The 25,391-nt window shown below is 40.9% G+C and overlaps 1 protein-coding gene across 10 annotated transcripts in view; it reads left to right on the forward strand.

Moving 5' to 3' along the window:
• The window catches only part of LOC137251942 (folliculin-interacting protein 1), a 428,398-nt gene that overhangs the window by 196,259 nt on the left and 206,748 nt on the right, over positions 1-25,391 (forward strand). For all 10 annotated transcript variants that reach the window (XM_067786986.1, XM_067786988.1, XM_067786982.1 and 7 more), the window contains one exon: positions 14,388-14,664. In XM_067786986.1, coding sequence (XP_067643087.1) covers positions 14,388-14,664 — 277 coding nt within the window. The remainder of the gene's footprint in view (positions 1-14,387; positions 14,665-25,391) is intronic.

Below are 25,391 nucleotides of genomic sequence, written 5' to 3' on the forward strand. Positions count from 1 at the left end.
TAGACAGTAAGCTCTCGTGGAAGCTCAACGTGCAGGAGAGGGTGAAGAAAGCCTCGACGGCACTTTATGCATGTAAAGAGTGCTGGGGTACGTGGGGTTTATCACCCTCTCTTTCTCATTGGGTTTTTACAGCGATTGTAAACCCTATCCTATACTATGGAGTTCTTGCTTAGTGGAAAGCCACACACAAAAGAACGTACCTCAAAAAATTGGTGGAGGTATGCCGGCTATCAATGCTTAGCATTACGGGAGCCCTGAGAACAACCACGACGGCTGCACTGTATGCCATTCTGCACATTCCACCTGTAGACCAGAACATAGCGTTAACAACTGCAACGAGGGTCAGTGCCTCGGAGCAGCTTGAGCGAGGACCATACGGCCATAGTATAGCTTCATCAATTACAGGACGAACAGACTACCTGATTCCCTATCTCCGCTTCGAGGGGCTCTTAAAGCCATAATAGAGGTGGATGGTTGGTGCAAGGGTGCTCAAATAGCGGACGAGGCGATACATGTGTACACAGATGGTTCCAAAGTAGTGGAAGGAGTAAGGTCTGCAGTAAACTGTGCTGATGCGGAAATAAACAGGTCCTATAAGCTGCCAGATCACTGTAGCGTTTTCCAAGCGGAAGTATTAGCCGTAACCAAAGCAGTAGAAGCACTGGAAGAGAATAGCTTCAGCTGAAGCCGTGTTAACTTTTATATTGACAGTCAAGCAGCAATTAAGGCAATAATCTCGAATAGCATCTAAAAGTGTGTTAGAGTGTAAGCAATCCCTGGAAATAATCGGGACAGGGAAAAGCATACATCTATATTGGGTCCCAGGGCATATGGGAATGGATGGGAATCAAAAAGCGGATGAACTAGATAAAAAGGACGCATCCCTTGAAGCCTGCTCCGTGGACGACCCAATTAGATTGGACGAGATTAAGAAAAGGCGAAAGGTGCACATGATCGACCAAGCGGGAAAGGCGTGGCTCCAAGTTCGGGGCTGGAAAGTGTCGAAGATTATGTGTAGGTCTTACAACCTTAGACTAACAAAGTTGCTGACGGGTATTATGGATTGTTACTGCCTGCTGGCGTTACATGCCTTTAAATTAGGCTTGGTCAATGATAGGAGATGTAGGTAGTGCGTTTTGGTGGAGGAAAGGATCGAGCACGTTTTGTGCTCGTGCCCTGCGCTTGCCAGGCTAAGACTCCAGCTATTAGTGGTGATACAACTGTCAGATCGAGAAGCAGCAAGTGGCATAGGTCCTAGAAAGGATCATTAATACCATCATCATCGATTGCGGGATCGGGTCATCCATGTGCGGTACATCACTGTCCCCATTTAGGAGAACAGAGAAGTGTGCTTTGCATAATCTAAGTACTCTTTGTACATCGGTTACAAGGTCGCCATTTTCTTCCTCACAGGAGTTTGCCCTGGACTTAAAACCTTCCGTCTGTCGCCGAATTTTTTGGTAAAATTTGCGGATGTTGTTCCTGGTGGCTAGCAGCTCAACCGTGCTGTCTGGGTTTTTACTCCTGTAAAGGCGTCTCGCTACCCTTTTCAACTCGCGGTATTGTTCACATACTCTTCTTGTTGCGCTCCTTTTTAACGTAGCCCTGTAGGAAGCGTCTTTTCTTTCGGTTGCGACGCGGCATTCTTCATCGTACCAGTAGCTTTTCCGTGGTCGCCGGTAACCAATTGTTTCCTCGGCTGCGGTATGAAGTGCTTTAGAGGTATGCTCCCACTGCTCGGGCATTCCGCCATGCTGACTTGTGCTCTCTAAGAGCATGAGTGAGAGTCGAGTTGCGAAATCATTGGCAGTTGTTGGTGTTGTAGCAATGCTCGCCCCACCTAATAGCCGCGACCGATCACAAATTGTCATCAATATCCTCTAACGGGAGTCCAAGGAAACTTGCCGTTTCAACAGGGGTGGACCATAAGGAAAGGGGTGTTAGAGGCGTTGGTTCCACATTACAATTAAAGAGATGGTTGGTGTCATGTGGGGACACATTGCAAGCAGGGCATACATTTTGTATGTCGGGGTTGATTCTGGATAGGTAAGAGTTTAACCTGTTACAGTATCCAGAACGAAGTTGAGCAAGAGTGACACGCGTTTCCCTGGGGAGTATGCGTTCCTCTTCTGCGAGTTCTGGATATTTTTCTTCAAGTACTGGATTCACCGGGCAATTCCCGACATAAAGGTCCGACGCCTGTCTATGGAGTTCACCAAGGACCTGCTTGTGTTTTTCCGCTTCATACGGCTGGGTTCTCAGGTGCCGTATTTCCTCAAAATGCTTACGGAGATGACTCCTTAGGCCCCTAGGCGGTGCTGGTTCTTCAATCAGATGTCTGTTGGGATGCCCAGGTTTCTGGGTATTCAACAGAAACTGTTTGGTCAGCATCTCATTTCTCTCCCTGATGGGGAGTATTCTCGCCTCATTATGCAGATGGTGTTCTGGGGACATAAGAAGACAGCCCGTGGCGATTCTGAGAGCAGTATTTTTGCAGGCCTGTAGTTTCTTCCAGTGGGTGGTTTTTAGGCTTGGCGACCATATGGGTGACGCGTAGCACGTAATCGGCTGGCTAATTGCTTTGTATGTGGTCAAGAGCGTTTCTTTATCTTTTCCCCAGGTACTGCCAGCAAGGGATTTGAGGATTTTATTACGGCTCTGAATTCTTGGAACAATTGCGGTTGCGTGCGCACCAAAATGTAGATCCTGATCAAACGTCACACCCAAGATTTTGGGGTGTAGGACAGTCGGTAGCGTAGTGCACTAGGACACTTGGGGCGTCCATGTTGTAAATAAGGTCGCGGAAGATTTAGTCGGTGACAATGCCAGGTTTCGCGAGGCGAAAAAACTGGAGAGATCAGGGAGATAGCCGTTTATTTTATTGCATAGCTCATCGATCTTTGGGCCTGGGCCTGTGGCCATTATTGTGCAGTCATCGGCGTAGGAAACGATTGTGACTCCTTCCGGTGGTGAAGGTAGCTTAGATATGTAGAAATTAAACAAAAGCGGGGATAGGACACCACCCTGTGGCACCCCTTGTTTAATTCTCCTTTGTTTTGATGTTTCGTTTCTGAATTGCACCGATGCCTGCCGACCACCCAGATAATTTGCGGTCCACCTTTTAAGACATGGGGGAAGGGTAGACCCTTCCAGGTCTTGCAGTAACGAGCCATGGTTGACCGTGTCAAAAGCTTTTGATAGGTCTAACGCTACGAGTACTGTTCTATGGTGGGGATATTGATTCAAACCGCAATTTATCTGGGTGCTAATGACATTTAGCGGCCACATTTTGGCGGCCACCGTGGTGTGATGGTAGCGTGCTCCGCCTATCACACCGTATGCCCTGGGTTCAACTCCCGGGCAAAGCAACATCAAAATTTTAGAAATAAGATTTTTCAATTAGAAGAAAATTTTTCTAAGCGGGGTCGCCCCTCGGCAGTGTCTGGCAAGCGCTCCGATTGTATTTCTGCCATGAAAAGCTCTCAGTGAAAACTCATCTGCCTTGCAGATGCCGTTCGGAGTCGGCATAAAACATGTAGGTCCCGTCCGGCCAATTTGTAGGGAAAAATCAAGAGGAGCACGACGCAAATTGGAAGAGAAGCTCGGCCTTAGATCTCTTCGGAGGTTATCGCGCCTTACATTTATTTTTTTTTATTTTTAATGACATTTAGCGCGGAGGTAGTGCTATGGAGTTTTCTGAAGCCATGCTGATGAGGGGCTAGCTGCAAATGTGCTTGGAAATAAGGGAGCAAAATGGCTTCAAGCGTCTTTGCCACTGGCGATAGGAGAGATATCGGACGATATGACTCACCTACGTTAGCTGGTTTCCCAGGCTTTAGTAGCGGGACCACCTTGGCCATTTTCCATTTCTCGGGTATGACAAAGGTGGAAAGAGACAGGTTGAAGACATGCGCTAAATATTTGAAACCCTCTTTCCCTAGGTTTTTAAGCATCGGCATGGCTATGCCGTCTGGGCCCACTGCTTTGGATGGTTTAGCGCGATCAATGGCGTCCTCAACCTCTCTAGCGGTGATGGTAATTGGTGACGCGCTGAGTTTGTGTTTATGTGTATGTCTATTGGCTCTCCGTCTATCTTTGTCGACCGTAGGATGCATTATATATTGTCGGCAGAAAGCGCTCGCGCATTTTTTCGCATCCGACAGCACCTTATCGCCAAAGGCGATGGAAACTTTATCTTTGTGCTTAGTCGGATTCGATAGGGACTTTACGGTGGACCAAAGTTTACCTACACCGGTAGAGAGGTTACAACCTCTTAGGTGCTCTTCCCATTTCGCCCGCTTGTGTTCGTCCACAAGCACTCTGATGCGTTGGTTTATATCCCTTATTTGGGGGTCGCCTGGATCAAGCTGTCTTATAAGGTCGCGTTCCCTCGCTAAGCTCGCGGCCTCCGCCGGGAAGTGGGGCCGGATTTCGGGAATTCTCCCGGCGGGAATGAAATGTGCCGAGGCGGATTCAATGACCTTACGGAAGGCACGCTCCCCTTGGCGGGCATCAGTCGGGATAGGGAGGGCAGCAAAGCTGCTGTCTGTTGCAGATTTATATTCTTCCCACTTTCCTTTTTTGAAGTTTATGAAAGTGCGTTTTTCGGTGACGATGAAGTCGGCGGTACGCTCGAACGAAATAAGTATGGGCAGGTGGTCGGATGCCAATGTTACCATCGGCTGCCAGTTGACGCAGTTTACGAGTTCTGCGCTCACGATTGAGATATCTGGCGAGCTATGACAGCTTCCTACCATACGTGTGGGGGCGTCTCCGTTTATTGTGCAGAACGTCGTTTCGTCTATTTGATCCGCCAACATCTCACCCCTACTGTCCGCCCGCAAGTTTGAATGCCATAGGTCGTGATGGGCATTGAAATCGCCTAAGATAATGCGATTGTTGCCAGTGAGTAAGGCCTCGATATTAGGGCGGTATCCACTGGGGCAACAGGTGACAGGAGGGATGTAGATGTTGATGATTTCTAGATTTGCATCGCCTGACCGGACAGATAGGCCTTGACGTTCTAAGACATTGTCACTGCGGTCGATGCCAGGATCAAATATATGATATTGCACAGAGTGGTGTATAGTAAACGCGAGGCCGTCTCCATTTCCGCTCTCGCGGTCTTTCCTGTGGACATTATAACCAGAGCAGGTCTGCAATGCAGATCTTGCTGTGAGTTTAGTCTCTTGAATCGCAGCAATGCGGATGTTGTGCCGCTTCATGAAATCGACTATCTCCGTAATCTTCCCAGTTAGTCCATTACAGTTGAACTGCAGAATTCTGAAGTGCATGAGGGGTGACGCCGCCACTCTAGGGGTAAGTGAGGGGTGACTACGCCTAGGTTGTGGAAGGCCAGGACGCAATTGCTGTTGTGGCCTTGGGACTGGGCGCCCTTGGGCAAGCATTGGGGTACCCGGATGATTTGGGCTTGCGACCTGGCAACATGGCGCGATGAAACCCGTCGAGGGGTTGCCGTCTCGGAGACCAGAACATCTAGGAAAGTGGCACCACCCAAGGCAGGAGCTGCATTGAGCGGATGTCGCAAACCTATATATTCTGTGCTGGCAGACGGTGCAAACGGAGGCAGGGACTAAGAGTCTGTTTCCCTGACCTGCACAATTGCTGCCAGAAAAGAGGGGGGGGGGGGGAGAAGAAGACGGGGGCAGGGGCTGATGCTCAGCATTGCTACCAGCTCTACTACGAAGGTAGTAGTTATGAGTGGTATCAGCTGTTTGAGTTGTTGGCGCCGTGGGGCGCGAGCAGCAGCGGGTACTTGTTGTGGCTTGCTGAGCAGCGAAGCTGCTGGAAGGTAGTGGGGATACGCTTAGGCGTAGACTGCGGGACGCCCTTGGGCGTGAGCAGCAAGGAGCCACAAAAGATTTATAAAAGTTACGTGGACGTCGGGTTTTGGGATCAAGCCCAGAACAACCTGTCCGATGCAACCATCCCTTGCACGAGACACACTGAACAGAGTATGACCGTCCTAAAAAGATTCTTTTCTGGCAAATACAGCAAAACCATTTCTCAGGACCGGGGTCAGGAGACGGACCCGGATTGGGTTCGATACCTTCCCGGAGTAAGAGAATATGTAGCAGTCCTGCTGCAAGGAGCTGCTGGGAGGATGACAATTTGTGGGAGGGACGAAACAAATTAAATGGGGTCACACTGAAATGACAGTCCTTGGTCGGGAAAAATCCCGAGTCGCTCCGGTACATAGAACCGACTGCCTTGGCAGTCTGTTGCGATTGCAGCCTTTAGACGTCTAGCTTTCATTGTGTTTCTTGTTGGGTTGGGTTGGCTTAATAAAACATAATAATTTGCACAATATTTGATGCCAAATTTAATTAGGTTTATTAAATTTATTTCACTTGTTTATATTTTTTTTGTTTTGAAATATGGTGGGTTGGGCCAGCTTAATGCCCCTATTACCGTTTACAACTCAATTCTGGTTGGGTTGAAATTTCGCAGTTTGGTATTACAGATTACAACTCAACCTGTCAAAAAAATATCGGTTGAGTTGTCTAGTCTAACAACTTTTTGTGGCATTACCGTTTACAACCTTGTGTTGGTGTAGTTGTCAAAGACGTCAAAATCTTACAACTGATTATTAGCAGTTGTCTCATACAATTTTGCAGTTGTTTTGAAAAAATGTTACGTTTTAGAAGACGGCTCACTACCTAATTTTTAACAAAAATTTTCAAAGTTGGTATCAAAAGACACGTTTCGACCTCCGATTTAAGAATCCGAAAAGAAAAATTAAAAATTTAATTTCTCTCATATCATTTTGGTTCGAATTTTCATGTGGTTGTATTTTACCAGATTTTTTGTACACACTAATGCAGAAAGGCGTTGGACCCACCCAGCGTTATTTTTACAAATCGCAGCCAATGACTGCCAACGCAGAAAGATGTTCTGTTTAAAAAAAACTGTGGATCGGTCCTCATATGTCGGACCCTCGGGCCATTTTGTGGGTTTTTGTAAATATTTTTCGACAGAAATAAAATTTTTAATTTCCGCTTTCGAATCCTAAAAACGGATATCGAAACGCGTCTTTTGATACCACCTTTGATAAGAGTTAGATGGTACACGGGCTCATAAAAAGTTACAAAAAAAAAAAACTTAAAGCCGGTAGTTAAACCTTTTTTAATCAAACAATAATCAACAATTTTGTACACATTTATAGAAAAAACAACGTTTAAACGAAGGATTACATTGAACAACTTTTTGACTTTATGGAGCGACATTTCGAAGTTGGACGAGGCTGGCCGCAGTTCGGATACAGCCAATATAGGTGAAATTATGCGAACGTGAGTCCCATTGATACTAATCACTACTCCTGGGAATACGGTTTTAGAGTAAAATACAATTTTTGCTGTTTGGGTTTTAATCCACCTCGCACGAATATGCTCCTCAATAATATGTAAAACCGGTCCAACACCAAAATCATTTCCACAGCATTTTTTATAGCTGCCATCACCAAGGAGTCTGAGTGTAGCGCATAATTTTAAAATAGGGCAGCCTTGCGGAAACCATTTGTTTAGTAATGAACAAAATGCTTCCTTTCAAATATGCAAAATAACTTCATTTGAAGCTCATCATTTGTCAATTAAACATTTTCTTACTTGGTGCTAGGTAGTTCCAAGGGATTGGAATGAATGTTTTCCGTATTCGCGACATGTCAATCGCCAACATTTTCGCCATAATAAAATAGAATTCATATCATATAATATCTGGTAATAACAAAATCACTTGCAAATGCTTAAATTTCCGCCACAAATTGATCAGCTGTTCATTTATCTGTCAAATCATCACTTTCCTAGGCTGGCAACACCAATTCAACTTCAACAGAAATAAGTTGTAATTCGTAATACCAAACAGGAGTTGAGTTGTCTTAAAGTTGAGTTGTTTTAATTACAACCCAACTAAGTTGAGTTATATACCGTAATAGGGGCATAATACTAGGTTCAAACACACACCAAATTGGCAATTTATACTGTTTGGGCAATTTATTACGCAATTTGTCATATAATAAATTGTAATAATAAATTGCCAATTTAAAAAAAATTGCGTAATAAATTGTTTCGAACTGCAAATGCAACATTGTAAAGTGTGTTTATTGAGTATACTTAAACGTCAATTACGCATGGCTGAACTATATGGTTGGCTCATCTAATCAGCTGATTTTATGTCTTTCATTTCACTGGAGTAGGGATTGTCAAAAGAAGATGGCAAACTCAAAATGAAACCAAAACATTGAACACATTTTCTTACAACACACAAAAATTTCAAAGTTTTATGTTTTCATTCCATTTCATTCGCCTAATACCAACACGCACATTTTGACAGTCTGAACAAAGGTATGTTCTTGCTGTAGAGATGAGCCAACCAGCTATCAAATTACTATTGTGTAAGCTAAATCGAGTTGTATGAACAGCACTCAATTCAAATCGAAATTTCCTCAATTTATTTTTCTGTTTGAACATAGTATAAGTTTAAGCTAGCCCAACTAACATAAAAATAGTTAAGCTTGATCAAAAAACGAAAACGTGCTAAATTGCACAATACCTAATGCATATTTATAACAGTTTCAATAAATTTATGACTGTTGCTTTTCTTTTTAATATTGCACTATTAGTAAAGAAAATAATACTGCAGTGCGGAATGGTCCCCAATATTTGCCCTGTTGTTGTACAAGTTATAAATAAGGGATGGAGATATCAAATCATATATGTAGATGTGTTAAAATAAGACCCAGATACAACATTTAATAATGAGAAAGTGGATATGAAAGTAAAATGGTCGATTGTCTTTTGTTTTTCTGTGACTGAGTTTGGAGACACGGGTCAAAATGTAAATTACCGAAAATATTTTGAGTACATACTAATAAAACCAAGTCGATTATAAAGTTAGTAGCAGCTTTTTAAATAGATAACATATGGTAACGAATGTTAGCAGCACAGCGATGCTATCGTCTCTAAGCCGATGCTAAGCAGTGACGTGAATTCACATCCATAGATCAATCATTATGTATCTACATAAAAGAAACAATAATTACGTCTACACATATGTACCATGTACGTATACGAGCAGCGGAGAGTCAATGCACAAACACATGCATATATCTGAGATACTCCTATAAGTATGCAATGAAAAAAACTATAAAATTGTGCAATTGTAGTTACAGCTGAGAAGTTTGACAGATGCTGGACTAGTAGATTCTGGAAGCGCCTAGAAGATGCGAAGGCTGAAATCAAAGAGTATAAAAGGCTGCAATTGTAGAGACGCTGGAATTCAGTTTGATTTGAGTTGTCAAGCAGTTTCGACTAAGACGCTATCAGTGAATTGAAGATCCAGCAACTGAAGAAGGAGTTGGAGAGCCGTGGATTGAATACAAGCGGCGTTAAACTCGAACTTCAGGCACGGCTACGAGAGGCAATGGAAGCAGAAGGAATTGATGTGGACGAGTATGTCTTTTATCCTGATGGGGACGAGACAACAACAAAAATTGAAGAGAAAAATGAAACATCGTAGACAGTTACGAGCACAGACTTTAACATGATATTGGCTGCAATAGCTGCTCAAACATCGACAGTAACATCAATGTCGTCGCAAATATCATCCCAACTAGAATCACAGGACGTACGCATTTCAGAAATGGCGTCGGAAGTAACATCACAATTGGAATCGCAGGAGACACGCATAACATCGAAGATTGAAGCACAGGGAACACAAATTTCTACACAGCTCGAAGAACAGAAGACATATATGGCATCCCAACTGGAAGAGCAGAAGACATATATGGCATCCCAACTGGAGTCGCAAGAGACACGTATAACATCTAAGATGGAAGCACAAGAGGAGCGCTTATCATTGCAGGTAACGCAAATGTCTTCGCAGTTGGGAGCACAGGAAGCAAAGGTAACATCAAAGCTGGAAGCACAGGATACAAAAATTGTGCAGCTCGAGGACAAAATTGATGCTGAGATAGAATCTTTGAGAGGTCGTATACAAGAGTTGCAATTAAATCGCCCAACAGTTTCAGCGAGTAATCCAAAGGTAAAAACACCATCCTTTGACGGTTCTGTTCCTTTCCAGGTCTTCAAGCTACAGTTTGAGAAGACCGCAGCAGTGAACAACTGTAATGCGGAAGATAAAGTTGCTGCACTGTTTGTGGCATTGAAGGGGTCAGCAGCGGAAATCCTACAGACGATTCCCGAAGGAGAGCGGAACAATTATGAAGCATTGATGGCTGCTGTAGAACGACGTTATGGAAGCGAGCATAGAAAACAGATATTCCAAATTGAGTTGCAAAACCGTTACCAAAAAGCGAATGAGACTTTGCAAGAGTTTGCTTCGGATGTTTAAAGGTTGGCTCATTTGGCAAATGCGGTCGCACCCGTGGAGTACACCGAGAGGGTAAAAATCCAGAGTTTTATAAACGGCATACGGGACGTAGAAACGAAGCGAGCGACATATGCAAACCCAAAACCCACATTCGCAGAAACGGTGTCACAAGGTCTGATTCAGGAAACAGCGTCGCTTCTGTGTAAGCCAGTTTTCAAAGCACGCCGTGTGGAAGTAGAAAGGCCAGAGTGGGTAGACGCAATATTGGAGGCGCTGAAAGGATCGCAAAAACGGAGTGAAAAAGTTATCTAATGCTTCAAATGCGGGAAGTCCGGTCACATTGCACGTCATTGCGATCTTGGTCCTAGTAGTTCCAACAATGGGGTGGCCGTAAACGCAAATCTGGAGGAAATGAGCAAGAGCGTGTCGGATGTAAAGAACGAAAACTTGCCCCGGCTATTGAATGTCCTGTAATATCTGGGTCGCAAATTGGAAGGAAATCAAGCAGTCTTACCGTCAGAGGGAATGTGGATGGCAAGGAGCGTGTACTGACTTTAGATACCTTGATCCGATCTGACTTGGTCAACAGGAGAGTAAAACCGTTACCTGGAGCGAGGTTGCGTACGGTCACTGGCTAGTATAACCAAGTCCGGGGAGAAGTGATCTGTGAAGTCTTAATTGGGAAGGTCATGGTTTTTACACAAATTCGTTGTGGCGGAGATTGTTGGTGAAGTTATATTGGGAGTGGATTTCTTGGTTGACCATGACATCAAGATCGATATGCAGAGAAGGGTGATGCATTATGAGAACCAAGATGTGCCACTTAACTTCAGTTTGGAAAAAGGGTTCAGCAGTAAGCGAGTGATGGTGGAGAAGACAAAACAAAGGCCACGAAAATCAAAAGGAAAGGTTGATGGATCGAATGTCCCAATAAAGCGAAATTAAAAGTACTTGCGAGAAAAAGACCGGCATCGACAAACCCTAATGGATGCACTAACATGACTGAAAGAATTTTTCAGAAAGAATGCAAGGATGGTTTCAAGCCAGCGCGCACTACTGTTGGGAAACGTCGGAACGATACTGAGTATGTGAAGCCAATCCGTCAAGAACAAGCTCTACAAAGTAGTTCTTCATTGGCCAAGCAACAGAGTGCGAGAGAACGATCCAGAATAATGAGTAGTAAGATGGAACACAGGTACGACAAGGAAAATAATTCGGAAGGTTTCCGGGAGGGAGATTTGGTACTGCTATACAACCCTCACCGGCGGAAAGGTGTTCCATTCAAATATCGGTGCAGTTGGGAAGGCCCGTACATAGTTGTGAATACGATCAGTGATGTCATCTACCGCATACAAGCAATTGGGAAATCACGAAATAGAAGAGTGGTACAATTGGCGATGCTAGCGACGTTTAGATCGAGAGATTTGTCTGATCGGGACGATCAGACTTAGGTGGAGGGCAGTGTAACGAATGTTAGCAGCACTGAGCGATGCTATCGTCTCTAAGCCGACGCTAAGCAGTGACGTGAATTCACATCCATAGATCAATCATTATGTATCTACATAAAAGAAACAATAATTACGTCTACACATATGTACCATGTACGTATACGAGCAGCGGAGAGTCAATGCACAAACACATGCATATATTTGAGATACTCCTATAAGTATGCAATGAGAAAAACTATAAAACTGTGCAATTGTAGTTACAGCTGAGAAGTTTGAGAGCTGCTGGACTAGTAGGTTCTGGAAGCGCCTAGAAGATGCGAAGGTTGAAATCAAAGAGTATAAAAGGCTGCAATTGTAGAGGCGCTGGAATTCAGTTTGATTTGAGCTGTCAAGCAGTTTCGACTAAGACGCTATCTAGCGAGCAAGAGCAGTATTATTTTGAATAGTAGAGTTTCATTTGAGCTATCAATCAGTTTGGTTATTAAGCAAGCTATTCGTTGCACAGTTTGAGTGTTATTGTGAAGTACTTTAATAAAGGCCATTTTGCATTATTACAAATTGGAGTTATTTATTCAACAGTTTAGTGATTCGAACTTAGCAGAGGATTGCAAATAAGAGGATTTTCAAGTAAATTCGTTACAATATTATTAATATATTAAAGGGCTTTGGTTGCAACTAAGGTTTGGCTTTTAATATCGGGCGATTTTTAAGCTATTTGTTTCAAGTACACTAACCCCAACGGAAAACAGCATTTCATTTATTGTAAACGCTATTTAGTCAAATAATAAAAATTAATATTGTGAGCGCCAATTTCTTATCAGTTACCTCTTAGAATGATTGAAAAATTATCATAAGCGCCATTATAGCCTTTAAAATTGATAAATTCGTTTAGTATTGTTATAAAAATTGTATATAATCAGCATGGGGTCCATAAAATTAAGTTAAAATATTAAATTTTTTAAGCGAGAAACAGCACAGACTCTTGTAAAATCTGGTTTTTATAATAAAATCGAAAAAAATGGCTCGGTATAGTTGTTTAGTTTTTGGTTCAAAATGCCTCCATTAACTAAATCCAATTTAACCAAACTTGACCATAGCTGTTATCGGTTATGGTCCCACAATCCATTCTTTTGTACATTTAGCTAACACGCAAGGTAACCTAAAAGAGCTGTTAACAGAATAAATGGTTGTTAACACAACAGATCTTGCTCGCTTCCTAAAGCTTTTGTCAGTCGTAAGTGAAGTGAGTTGAAGTGTTGCCTGATGTTATTGGCGCGGACTTTTAAAAAGAGAATGTTGGTACGAAAAATGAAAATAGTGGTAGAAGTTGGTCGATTTTTTTTTTCAGGAAAAGAATAGGCCTAATTACATTCAACACGGCGTCTACAGACAACCACAATAAAACCAAGCTTGACGACAACCGTAGCCAAGCATTGACTTAATTACATTGAAAGCGGCTGCCACCAATATCAATGACAGCAAACAGTAGCAAAAAATTTAGAAAAAAATATTAATTATGTTTAAAAAACGCCCAAAAGAGTGATTTTAGCTTCTATTATCTGTTATATACTTCTTTTTTTAGTTTTTATTGACAAAATAAAAAGGACGCCACTCACTGTCGCTTCCCAAAGATAGAATTAAGTTTAATCTGGCTACAACGGCTTTCGTGATTGATTGTCGTGCCGCTCTGTCGCGCCGAAAATAACGACACTCATAAGAACATGTGTAAAAATAATATGACAGATGCGGCTACACCGCTGTCGGTAATCAGCCCTAATAGCTACAGTTTATATTTGTACAAAACAATTCATAATTTATTGTAAAACAAATAAAGCACATTTCACGGAAATAATACTTAAAAAAACATGTAAACAAAACAAAAAATGCGTGTAAATTTGTATATACATAGCTTATACCTATATGATACTTGCTTTTTTCCTGTATTTCGAGCTTAAAATACTGACAAAAATTTACGTCTAATTACAACAGCAATTTTCCAATTTACCAAAAATACTGCCACAAAATAACCGACTTCGGCATGTTAAACTTTTTTTTATTTTCGTTCAAAATTATTCACAACAAAGTGATGAAAATAGCGAAGGAAAATATTTGCGTGCGTATTTCATAAACAAATTTATTTCTTGTTTGAATTTGTACACACATTTTTCAAAATTGGTTAGTTTGGGTTAGTGTCACCTCTTGATATTATTTGGGTGTGCTTGGCAATTCAATACGACCTAATGATCGCAGTATTTGGTTTCAATGCGAATATATTGAAATGTTAGTAGATTTTTGGGCTTTGGTGGTAGAAGTGGTAGAAAATGAAAATAGGTCAAAAAGTTGGTAGATCTACCAATAAAGTGGTAAAGTTCGTGCACTGACTAATAGTTCATATATGTGTTTACCTATATTATAAAAGCATTTTTTATTAATTTAATAAACTTTGCTTTGTATGCGATTAATCATTTGATTAATAAATCGATTATTTTGAATTTTTTGGTATCCCTATTCGTATATGTATATTGTAATCCTAATGTTCATGTTTGTGTTTGCCTATGTTATAAAAGTACTTTTTCTTAATTTCTACTCAAGCCAATTTCCATTTGATGGCCGGCAAGTACGAGTTCTGCTTTATCGGGAATGTGATAAGACCGGGCGAAAATTGCTGTTTGACTCCAATGCTTTACAGAAGGTGCCTTTAAAAGAGGAAAATGACAACATTGACAAAATCGAGGGTGACCATTATACACATCTAGATGAATGTACTACAAATAATCGGAACCGGGGAGGAAACACTAACACTAGTAAATCAAAAGGAGCGCATTCTACTAATACCTTCATTGAAGTATGCGAGGAGTTTGGATATAAGGTATGATGTATGGTGGTTTCCCATACGAGTGTCATTGGGCGCTTTCAGCGAACACAATTTTTGTTGATACGTTGCAAACGTGTTTCCGTCGGTTGAGTGATAGAAAATTTTTTTTTATGAACGGCGAGTTAAGCCAACTGCAAATTAAATAAATAGTAATTCTATACGAAAGCATGCCACTCTTAAAACGCATCTAAAAATATTGGGATGGACTTCAAAAGGATCGCGAATCCGAAAACGAAAGTAAATACTTTGCGTCTATCAAAACATGGGATCCATGATATTTTTGCCCAAAACACCTTCCTGCATTGGCAGCCTTCGGCCGCTCTTATAAATAATTACTCTGGGTGGGTCCAACAAAGGGTTGGGGACCAAAAGTATATACGCGCAAAAAACGTTTCTTCAAAATTGTTTTGGGGTACAACAAAATCATTAAAATTACAATAACCACATGAAAATTTTCATTTTGTTTGGTAAATATTTCTTGACAGACGCCTAATTTTTAACTTCCGTTTTCGTTTTTGCAATCCTGGGTCCAAAACGCGTCGTTTGACAGCTCCTTTAGATTTTTTTGAACGTATATTAAAAGTGTCATGCTGTCGTATAGAATTACCAAAATGTTTGATGTAAACCCCAACCATTGAGTGGATCAAAGATACTCAACGATACGTTGAGAAAATTATAACTCCACGGCTGATCAAGAGTTGAGTTTGCTTAAGGCGTCCATTATAAAAACTGTGCTTGAAGTACCACATCTTCGTTTTCTATGTTTGCAACAACAGATTTTTGAAACTGCCCTCTTCACAGATTTTGGTGTGTTATATTAAAGTACACCCTCATTCAATTTTTCATATTGTTAGAACTAATAACTGCGGAGTTATGTCGCTTTGTAAATGCCATATCTACTTGTAGCGAATATTCCTGTAAAATTTAAGAAATAAACTAGAGCGTGCGATTTCTCGAACATGTTCGAGAAGAGATTTCTCTCGAGTCTCGCCTTCTCTCGAGATTCTCGAGTCTCGAATTACTGGTAAGGCTCGCGAGCTTCTCGACTTTCAATTCTCGCGAGATTCTCGAATCTCGAAATATTCGTAATACACACGATCTTCTCGACATTCAATTTAATCGATTCATTGGCTGTTTTATATAGAGCTTACGAATTCTTCTGGACCACAAGCGAACATTTCCACAAAACCACAACTAAAAAACACCGAAATGTATAGAATACTTCCAATGCAGCGTCTGAATTGAAAGTCGTGAAGCTCGCGAGTATTACGAGTATTTCTCGAGATTCGAGAATCTCGCGAGAAGCCGTGTTCCCGATGTCTCGTTAAATAAAAAATAAAATATTGAATATATGAAAAGCAATATAATAAAAAAAAATTCACAAGTAAAAAAAACCAAGTGTATATAAATACTGTCCATACAGCAATTAAGCTTATGTCGAGAAGCTCGCGACATTTATGAGTACTTCGAGACACGAGAATCTCGAGAGAAGTCGAGTTCTCGATTTCTCGGGTTTCGAAAATCTCGCTTGTGTTCGAGAAGAAATCGTAAGCCAAAATAAACATTTGAAAAAAAAAATAGGGTGGGAAACAAAAAGAAACAAATTTAAAAATAAAAATAAGCCTAGCACAAGTTTCCTAAGCAGCCGATTTTTTTATCACTGAAAAAATTCAGAGAGTTAATTTCTATAAATATACTAAGCCTGTACCCGGAATGTGTAAATTTGGCATAATATAAGCAAATGGGAGGTTTTTTCATCTGTGAACAGTGCCTTAGGTTAATTTAGGTTAATTTCTCTATATAGGATATGACAGAATCAAAATTTTAAACCGAATTTCGTACTTGTCTCATACAAACAATTTAACGCTTCCCGAGACAGCCGGTTCTATGTACCGGAGCGAATCGGGATTTTATTTCCCGACCAAGGACTGTCATTTCAGTTTAACCCCCTTTTATTTGTTGCGTCCCTCCCACAAATTGTCATCCTCGGAGCAGCTCCTTGCAGCTGGACTGCTCCATACCCTCCTGATCCGGCCCCAAGCTGCGGTTCTCCAGCATTTGTCGGAAAAGGATTAATCTCAGACGGTCATACTCTTGGCAGTGTGTCACGTCTAAAAGATTATTGCTTCGTTCGGGCTGTTCTGGGTTAGAACCCAACGTTCGTCACCCCCGAAATTTCTATACAACTTTTGTGGCTCCCTGCTGTTCACGTCCAAGGACGTCCCGCGGTTCACTCTCATACGTACCTCCGCCAACTTCTAGCAGCGACAATGCCCAGCAGGCCACATCAACTGTCCGACATTGCTCGAGCCAAATGACGGCTCCACCTAACGCGGCCGCTGCAACTCATTACGTACATCTACGTAGCATGGACAGTAGCAATGCCGAGCACCAGCTTTTACCCCCGTCCCTCCCTCCTTTTCCGACACACGCACTCGCGTAAGAAAGAGTCATCAACTCCTAGTCCCCCATACCGTGTGTTCCGTATGCCAGCTTAGAATATTGTGGCGAATATTAGCATCACTATGCTGTCAGTAAATAATCACAACAACAAAACCAGCCAGCAGCCACTCTTATGTATGTGCATGTAAACATCAACCATCATTTACACACATACATAGAAGGCAACGAAGAATATTTCACACACCTAATCAGCAGCTTATTATCTTACATACACATATGTAGTCATCAGCTAAGAGTTGTGACACATACACACGCATATAACTAAATAACCAAGCAAGTTGTCGAAGCAACAAACAAATCAACACCGAACGTACTTGTAGGAAAAACCGTGGCTATAACAAAACCGAATTTTGTTACGATAGGTTTAACCATTTTTGATTTATGATTAATAATATTTGTAAAATTGATTTTATCACAAGTGGGCGGCGCCACGCCCATTTAAAATTTTTTTTTTTTTTTTAATTTTTATCAAGAGTCAATATCAGTCCACACGTCAAATTTCAACATTCTATGTGTATTATTTACTAAATAATCAGGTTTTTTGTGTTTTCCAAAATGTTATATATATAAAAAGTGGGCGTGGTTATCATCCGATTTCGCTCAATTTCAATACAAATCTATTCTGGGTCCAGATAAGCTCGTGGACCAAATTTGGTAAAGATATCTCAATATTTACTCAAGTTATCGTGTTAACGGACAGACGGACGGGCTGGCGGACATGGCTCAATCAATTATTTTTTTCGATACTGATGATTTTGATATATGGAAGTCTATATCTATCTCGATTCCTTTATACCTGTACAACCAACCGTTATCCAATCAAAGTTAATATACTCTGTGTGCAAGGTACGCTGAGTATAAGACGGTAAAGGGCAAATGTATGTTTGTAAAGTTTTTATGTATGTACATATGTTCGTTGCGATCTGTTGTTCTTTTTCTTATTTGCTAATTCCTGTTCTATTTTTGCAAGATCAAGAATCTTTGCTAAAATATGTACATATACCTAAACAGGGGTATTTTGATAAATTTTGATGTTTCCCGCAAAACACTCACCAAATTACTCTTCTTCTCCAACGGCGCCGCTGCAGTTGAGTAGCTGAAACAAAAAACCCAAACATACATATTGTAACGAATTTATTGCAATTCCTCTTATTTGCCCTTTTGCTAGGTTCGTATCGCTAAACTGTTGAATAAATAACTCCAATATTAAATAATGGAAAAATGGCCTTTATTAAAATACTTCACAATAACACTCAAACTGTGCAACGAATAGCTTGCTTAATAACCACACTGATTGATAGCTCAATGAAGTTCTGCTATTGCTCGCTAGATATCGTCTTAATCGAAACTGCTTGACAACTCAAATCAAACTGAATTCCAGCGCCTCTACATCTGTCGCCTTTTATACTCTTTGGTTTCCTCGTTCGCATTTTCTAGAATTTACTAGCATTATCCATGAGCTCTCAAACTTCTGAGCTGTAACTACAATTGCACAATTTTATAGTTTTTCTCATTGCATACTTATAGGAGTATCTCAGATATATGCATGTGTTAGTGCATTGACTCTCCGCTGCTCGTATACGTACATGGTACATATATGTAGACGCAGTTATTGTTTCGTTTATGTAGATACATAATGATTGAATTATTGATGTGCATTCACGTCACTGCTTAGCATCGGCTTAGAGACGGCAGCACTCCTTATGTTTTTTTTTAATATTCGCAACACTGCCCTCCACCTAAGTCGTCCCGATCAGACAAATCTCTCGATCTAAACGCTGCTAGCATCGCCAAATGTACCACTATTCTACTCCGTGGTTTCTCAATGCTTTGTATGCGGTAGATGGTATCACTGATCTTCTTCACAACCTTGTACGGGCCTTCCCATCTGCACCGAAATTTGGATGGAACACCTTTCCGCCGGTGAGGGTTGTATATCAGTACCAAATCTCCCGCCAAGAAACCTTTCGAATTATTGTTCTCATGGTACCTGTGTTTCATCGTACCACTCAATACCCTGGTTCGTTCCTTCACACTCTGTTGTTTGGCCGATGAACTACTTCGTAGAGCTTGCGCTGGACGGATTTGCTTTGCATAATCAGTATCGTTCCCACGTTTCCCCACAGTAGTGCGCTCTGGCTTGAAACTACCCTCGCATTCTTTCTCGGAAATTCGTTGCTTCGTTTTCCTGCGTCTTTTAGGTTTTGTCAATGCCAGTGTTTCTCTCGCAGGTACTTTTGATTTTGATTTATTTGGCCCATTCGATCTATCAACCTTTGCCTTTGACTTTCGTGGTCTTTGTCGAGTCTTTTCCACCAGTACCCGATTACTGCTGAACCCTTTTTCCAAACTAAAGTTAAGTGGTATGTCCTGGTTCTTATAGCGCATAATTTTTCTCCGCATATCGATCCTGATGTCATGGTCAACCAAGAAGTCCACTCCCAATATGACTTCATCAACGATCTCCGCCACAACGAATTTGTGTAGAACCATGACTTTTCCAATTAATACCTCACATACCACTTCGCCTTTGACTTGATTATACTCGCCTGTGACCGTACGCAACCTTGCTCCAGGTAATGACTTTACTCTCCTGTAGACCAAATCAGATCGAATCAAGGAATGAGATGCCCCCGTATCTACAGTCAGTACACGCTCTTTACCATCCACATTCCCTCTGATGGTAAGACTGCTTGATTTCCTTCCAATCTGCGACACATATATCACAGGACATTTAATAGCCGGGGCAAGTTTTCGTTCTTTACATCCGACACGCTCTTGCTCATTTCCGCCAGCTTTGCGTTTACGGCCACCCACATTGTTGGAACTATTAGGACCAAGATCGCAATGACGTGCAATGTGACCTGGGTTGCCGCACTTGAAACATTTAATAACTCCGGCATTCTTCTGTTGAGATCCCTTCAGTGCTTCCAAAATTGTGTCTACCCACTCTGGCCTTTCTACTTCTACACGGCATGCTTTGAAAACTGGCTTACACAGAAGCGACGCTGTTTCCTGAATCAGAGCATGCGATACAGTTTCAGCAAATGTTAGTTTTGGATTCGCATATGTAGCCCGCTTCGTTTCCACATCTCGTATGCCATTTATAAAGCTCTGAATCTTTACCCTCTCGGTGTACTCCACGGGTGCGTCCGCATTCGCAAGATGAGCCAATCTTTCAATATCTGAAGCAAACTCCTGCAATGTCTCATTTGCTTTTTGGTGGCGGTTTTGCAACTCAATTTGGAATATCTGTTTTCTATGCTCGCTTCCAAAACGTCGTTCCACAGCAGCCATCAATGCTTCATAATTGTTCCGCTCTTCTTCGGGAATCGTCTGTAGGATTTCCGCTGCTGGCCCCTTCAATGCCACGAACAGTGCAGCAACTTTATCTTCCGCATTCCAGTCGTTCACTGCTGCGGTCTTCTCAAACTGTAGCTTGAAGACCTGGAAAGGAACAGAACCGTCAAAAGATGGAGTTTTTACCTTCGTATTGCTTGCTGAAACAACTGGGCGAATTAGTTGCAACTCCTGTATACGACCTCTCAATGTTTCAATCTCGGCATCTATTTTGTTCTCAAGTTGCAAAATTTGTGTGTCTTGCGCCTCCATCTTCGAAGAAATACGTCCTTCTTGCTGTTCCAGTTGTGCAGAGATCTGCGCTGATATTTGTGCCGACATTTCGGACATTCGTGCCTCTTGTGCTTCAATCTTCGATGTTATACGGTTCTCCTGCGATTCCAGTTGAGATGCTATACGTGTCTCCTGTGATTCCATCTGTGATGACATATACGTTTTCTGTTCTTCCAGTTGAATTTCCATCTTGGATGTTATACGTGTCTCCTGTGATTCCAATTGTGATGACATGTTGGTAGATATTTGTGATGACATTTCGGACATTTGTGCCGATATTGCAGCCAATATCATGTTCAGGTCTGTGTTCGCCATTGTCTGCGGTGTTTCTTCCATTTTTGTTATTTCCTCGCCATCAAGATGAAAGTCATACTCTTCCACATCAATTCCTTCTGCTTCCATTGCCTCTCGTAGCCGTGCCTGAAGTTCAAGTTTAACTCCGCTTGTATTCAATCCACGGCTCTCCAACTCCTTCTTTAGTTGTGGGATCTTCAATTCACTGAACTTTGCCATGTCCTTGTTGTCCTCTGGAATTTATTCAACAATTCCTCTTCTGACACCAGTTGTAACGAATTTACTTCAAATCCTCTTATTTGCCCTTTTGCTAGGTTCGTATCGCTAAACTGTTGAATAAATAACTCCAATATTAAATAATGGAAAAATGGCCTTTATTAAAATACTTCACAATAACACTCAAACTGTGCAACGAATAGCTTGCTTAATAACCACACTGATTGATAGCTCAATGAAACTCTGCTATTGCTCGCTAGATATCGTCTTAATCGAAACTGCTTGACAACTCAAATCAAACTGAATTCCAGCGCCTCTACATCTGCCGCCTTTTATACTCTTTGGTTTCCTCGTTCGCATTTTCTAGAATTTACTAGCATTGTCCATGAGCTCTCAAACTTAGTTTTTTCCCATCCTTTTTCCTACCAAAAATCTACATCCAAAAAAGAATATACATATGAATAGATACATATATAAAAAGGTATGCGATAAAATACAAAATGTACAACTTGTTGGGAGCAACAAATTTTTTTTTTAATTTAATTTTGATTATTTCTGCTGCTGCCGTTGCGGTTTGGTTTTGTTGTTGAAAGTGACCGCCGCCAATACCGCTTTTAGGCTTCTTTTCATATGTATGTATATTTTAATAACCTTGCATTATTCTTGGTGATTTTGTTGCTGGTCTCTAGAGGCTGAACGAGCTGGTAAAAATTAATTCTGTGGGCTGGTCGGTGGATGAAGATGGTATTGTTCTGGTGACATATTTCCGATACAAAAATGTGTGGCCGCCAATAAAAAAAGGTGTCGTTGTTGCCGCTATCTGTGCCGCAGGTGGAAGTTGCGGTTGCCAGCAGTGAAAATGTGTCGTAATTGTTGTTGGCGTTGCGCCGCCGATAAAAAATATGTGGTGTTGTTGTGGACGTTGTGTGTCGTCGGTGAAATCAAATAGTGTACAACACGTTGGGCGTTGTTTTCCTTCGGAATTTGTGCCCAGTGAGTCCTTGCGTTGGCGAGGTGGGCTGGAATGAAAGTTGGTGAAGATTACTTAATGTATATATTATTTAAAGTTAATAATATTAATGAGATATACAGACAAATTCTAAATATTCTCGCGGAATTTTGTTCTCGCGGATTTTTTTATTCCCGCGGAAATATTCCTCCAATTCTGTTCTCCTAGGGAGAACAATAATTGGGGAATAGGAATTTCGAATTTTCGAAGTCAGCTGTTTGTCAATTGAAATTTCGTTGCACATTTCTTCTTCTGTTTAAAAAATTGAAAAGCTAATTATTGTTGCAAATTTGTTAGAAATTAAGAAAAAAAATATAAACAATGCACAGTATTTATAGCATTTCATGTGGTATTCACTGAAATGAGTAATGAATTGGTGCCACAGCAACATCAACAGCGGAACATAAGAAGAAGACGGCCGCATAACACAAATCTGCCGGAGTTGCCTGCTTTCATTCAGCAAAGCAATTTTCTGGCGGCCAAGTTGAGTTGAATTCGTCCTTCGTCATATGCCAAAATCTATTTAAGCCTTATTAAAAAATCCTTGCGCAATTTCGGATGGCTGCATCAAATATGTATACCAAGAGCTCTACCGTTGCTTATGATATACTTTTCGACTTAAAATAAAGAATATTGTTGTTGTTGTATTAACAGTGAGAATATTGTGGTAGAATGTAAATACATATTTTAGCAAAAATTTGTACAAATAAGTGTTCTTTCTTAAAATAACCAATTTCCTTTAACTATTTTGATGCATTCCCTTTAATTTAACTAGTGAAAAACTCCTATGAAATGGCAGAGAAATCTCCCTCTCCCTCACATTCATAATACCTACTTTTCTCCCATAACCGGTTTCCGCTTTTTCGAACATTGTTCAGAATAGGAGGAAAGGGAGAAGTGAAAAAACTCACAAGGAATTTTTATTTATAATACGAGGAATGGGAGAAGGGAAAAAACTCGCACGGAATTTTCGTTTAGAATTGGGCTGATTATGTAATATTTCACTAATTTCAGACATATGTACATTAGGGGTTTTGTGTTTGCATGGCCGCAGACGCATATACACACATCTGCGTATATATGCATCTGCATTAATGCAGTTTTCCTATTTGGCTTGCTTGGGCAATTTGCTAGGTGGGAGCAAATTGCCTGTATGCACGCCAAGTAGCAGATAATTTTGACTTACTTCGACTCTCGATTTTCTGGGCAGGTTTCCTGGTCCTCGGCTGACACTGGCAAGGGGGCGCGCGTAAACTTACAAAAAACTAACAAAAAAAAAATTTTTTTGTTCGGAGTTAAAGCCGCGCACTACACTTCACTTTAGCACTTTATTATACTCAGCTGAGCAGAGCTCACAGAGCATATTCATAACGGTACCCCGTAACTGCATAAACTAATCGAGATAGATACAGACTTCTATGTATTAAAATCATTTGGGCGAAAAAAGAAATTCATTTAGACATGTCCGTCCCTCCCTTCGTCCGTTTGTCCGTGAACAGGATAACTTGAGTAAATTTTGTGGCATCTTAATGAAATTTGGTATGTAAGTTCCTGGGCACTCATCCCAGATCGCTTGTAAAGTGGACGTTTTATGCCCAAGTTTTTGGGTCGCAGCTCCAGGCACACACAACACGAACTCACCTCTTTAATTTCTTTTTAGTACAAATTGTTATTCTTAGTGGTATTTAAACTCTTTTTTATTTATAAAGTATTTACATATTCGTTACATTTTTAGTTTTTATGCATTCTTAGTTCTTAACACTTTAGTTTCTTTTGTTTAGTTTTATCACTGCTAATTTAGGTTCAGTACATTTTAGTTTTAACACATTTTTCATTTTTATTCTACCGTTTTACAATTCGTGCGTTTTCATCGGGCGCCGGCTCAATCCAAACTCGCCGCCTTTAGCCACAATGCAATTCAGCCACCTTGTCGGTATGGCTTTTGTGCATACCGGTACAATGGCGTGATGGAGTCGAATAACGGAGGATTCAGCCAATCAGAATTCTCTCCGTCATTCGACTGCTTCACCAAGGGCATACATGCAGCGTTGCATGATAGTGTATTGTCTACTTATAATTGGGGAGTTGCCAGCTATATTAACACGACGTAACACTGACACTACACGCTATTTAAAATGAACGAAATCGGACTATAACGACGCCCACTTTTTCGATATCGAAAATTTCGAAAAACCGAAAAAGTGCGATAATTTTTACCAAAGACGTATAAAGCGATGAATCTTGGTAGGTGGGTTGACCTTATGACGCAGAATAGAAAATTTGTAAAATTTTGGACAATGGGCGTGGCACCGCCCACTTTTAAAAGAAGGTAATTTAAAAGTTTTGCATGGTGTAAATTGGCAGTCGTTAAAAATATCATGATGAAACTTGGCAGGAGCGTTACTCCTATTACTATATGTGTTCTGAATAAAAATTAGCAAAATCGGATTGGATGGGCGTGTTCGACTTTAAACAAAAAATTTTTAAAGTCAAATTTTAACAAAAAATTTAATATCTTAACAGTATATAAGTAAATTATATCAACATTCCACTCCAGTAATGATACGGTGCAACAAAATACAAAAATAAAATAAAATTTCAAAATGGGCGTGGCTCGCCCTTTTTCATTTAAATTGTCTAGAATACTTTCAATGCCATACGTCAAACAAAAATTTACCAATCCTTGTGAAATTTGGTAAGGGCATAGCTTCTATGACGATAACTGTGAAAATGGGCAAAATCGGTTGAAGCCGCGCCCAGTATGTATACACAGTCGACCGTCTGTCCTTCCCCTCGGCCGTTAACACGATAACTTGGGGAAAAATCGATATATCTTTACTAAACTTAGTTTACGTACTTATCTGAACTCACTTTATCTTGGTATTTAAAGTGGGCGAAATCCGACTATGACCACGCCCACGTTTTCGATATCGAAAATTTTGAAAAATGAAAAAAATGCCATAATTCTATACCAAATACGAAAAAAGGGATGAAACATGGTGATTGGATTGGTTTTTTGACGCAAACTATAACTTTACAAAGAACTTTGTAATATGGGTGTGACACCTACCATATTAAAAAGAAAACAAGTAAGGAAGGCTAAGTT

Source organism: Eurosta solidaginis, chromosome 5 (genome assembly GCF_040869045.1).
Source record: "Eurosta solidaginis isolate ZX-2024a chromosome 5, ASM4086904v1, whole genome shotgun sequence".
In the NCBI taxonomy this organism is placed as follows: Eukaryota; Metazoa; Arthropoda; class Insecta; order Diptera; family Tephritidae; genus Eurosta; species Eurosta solidaginis.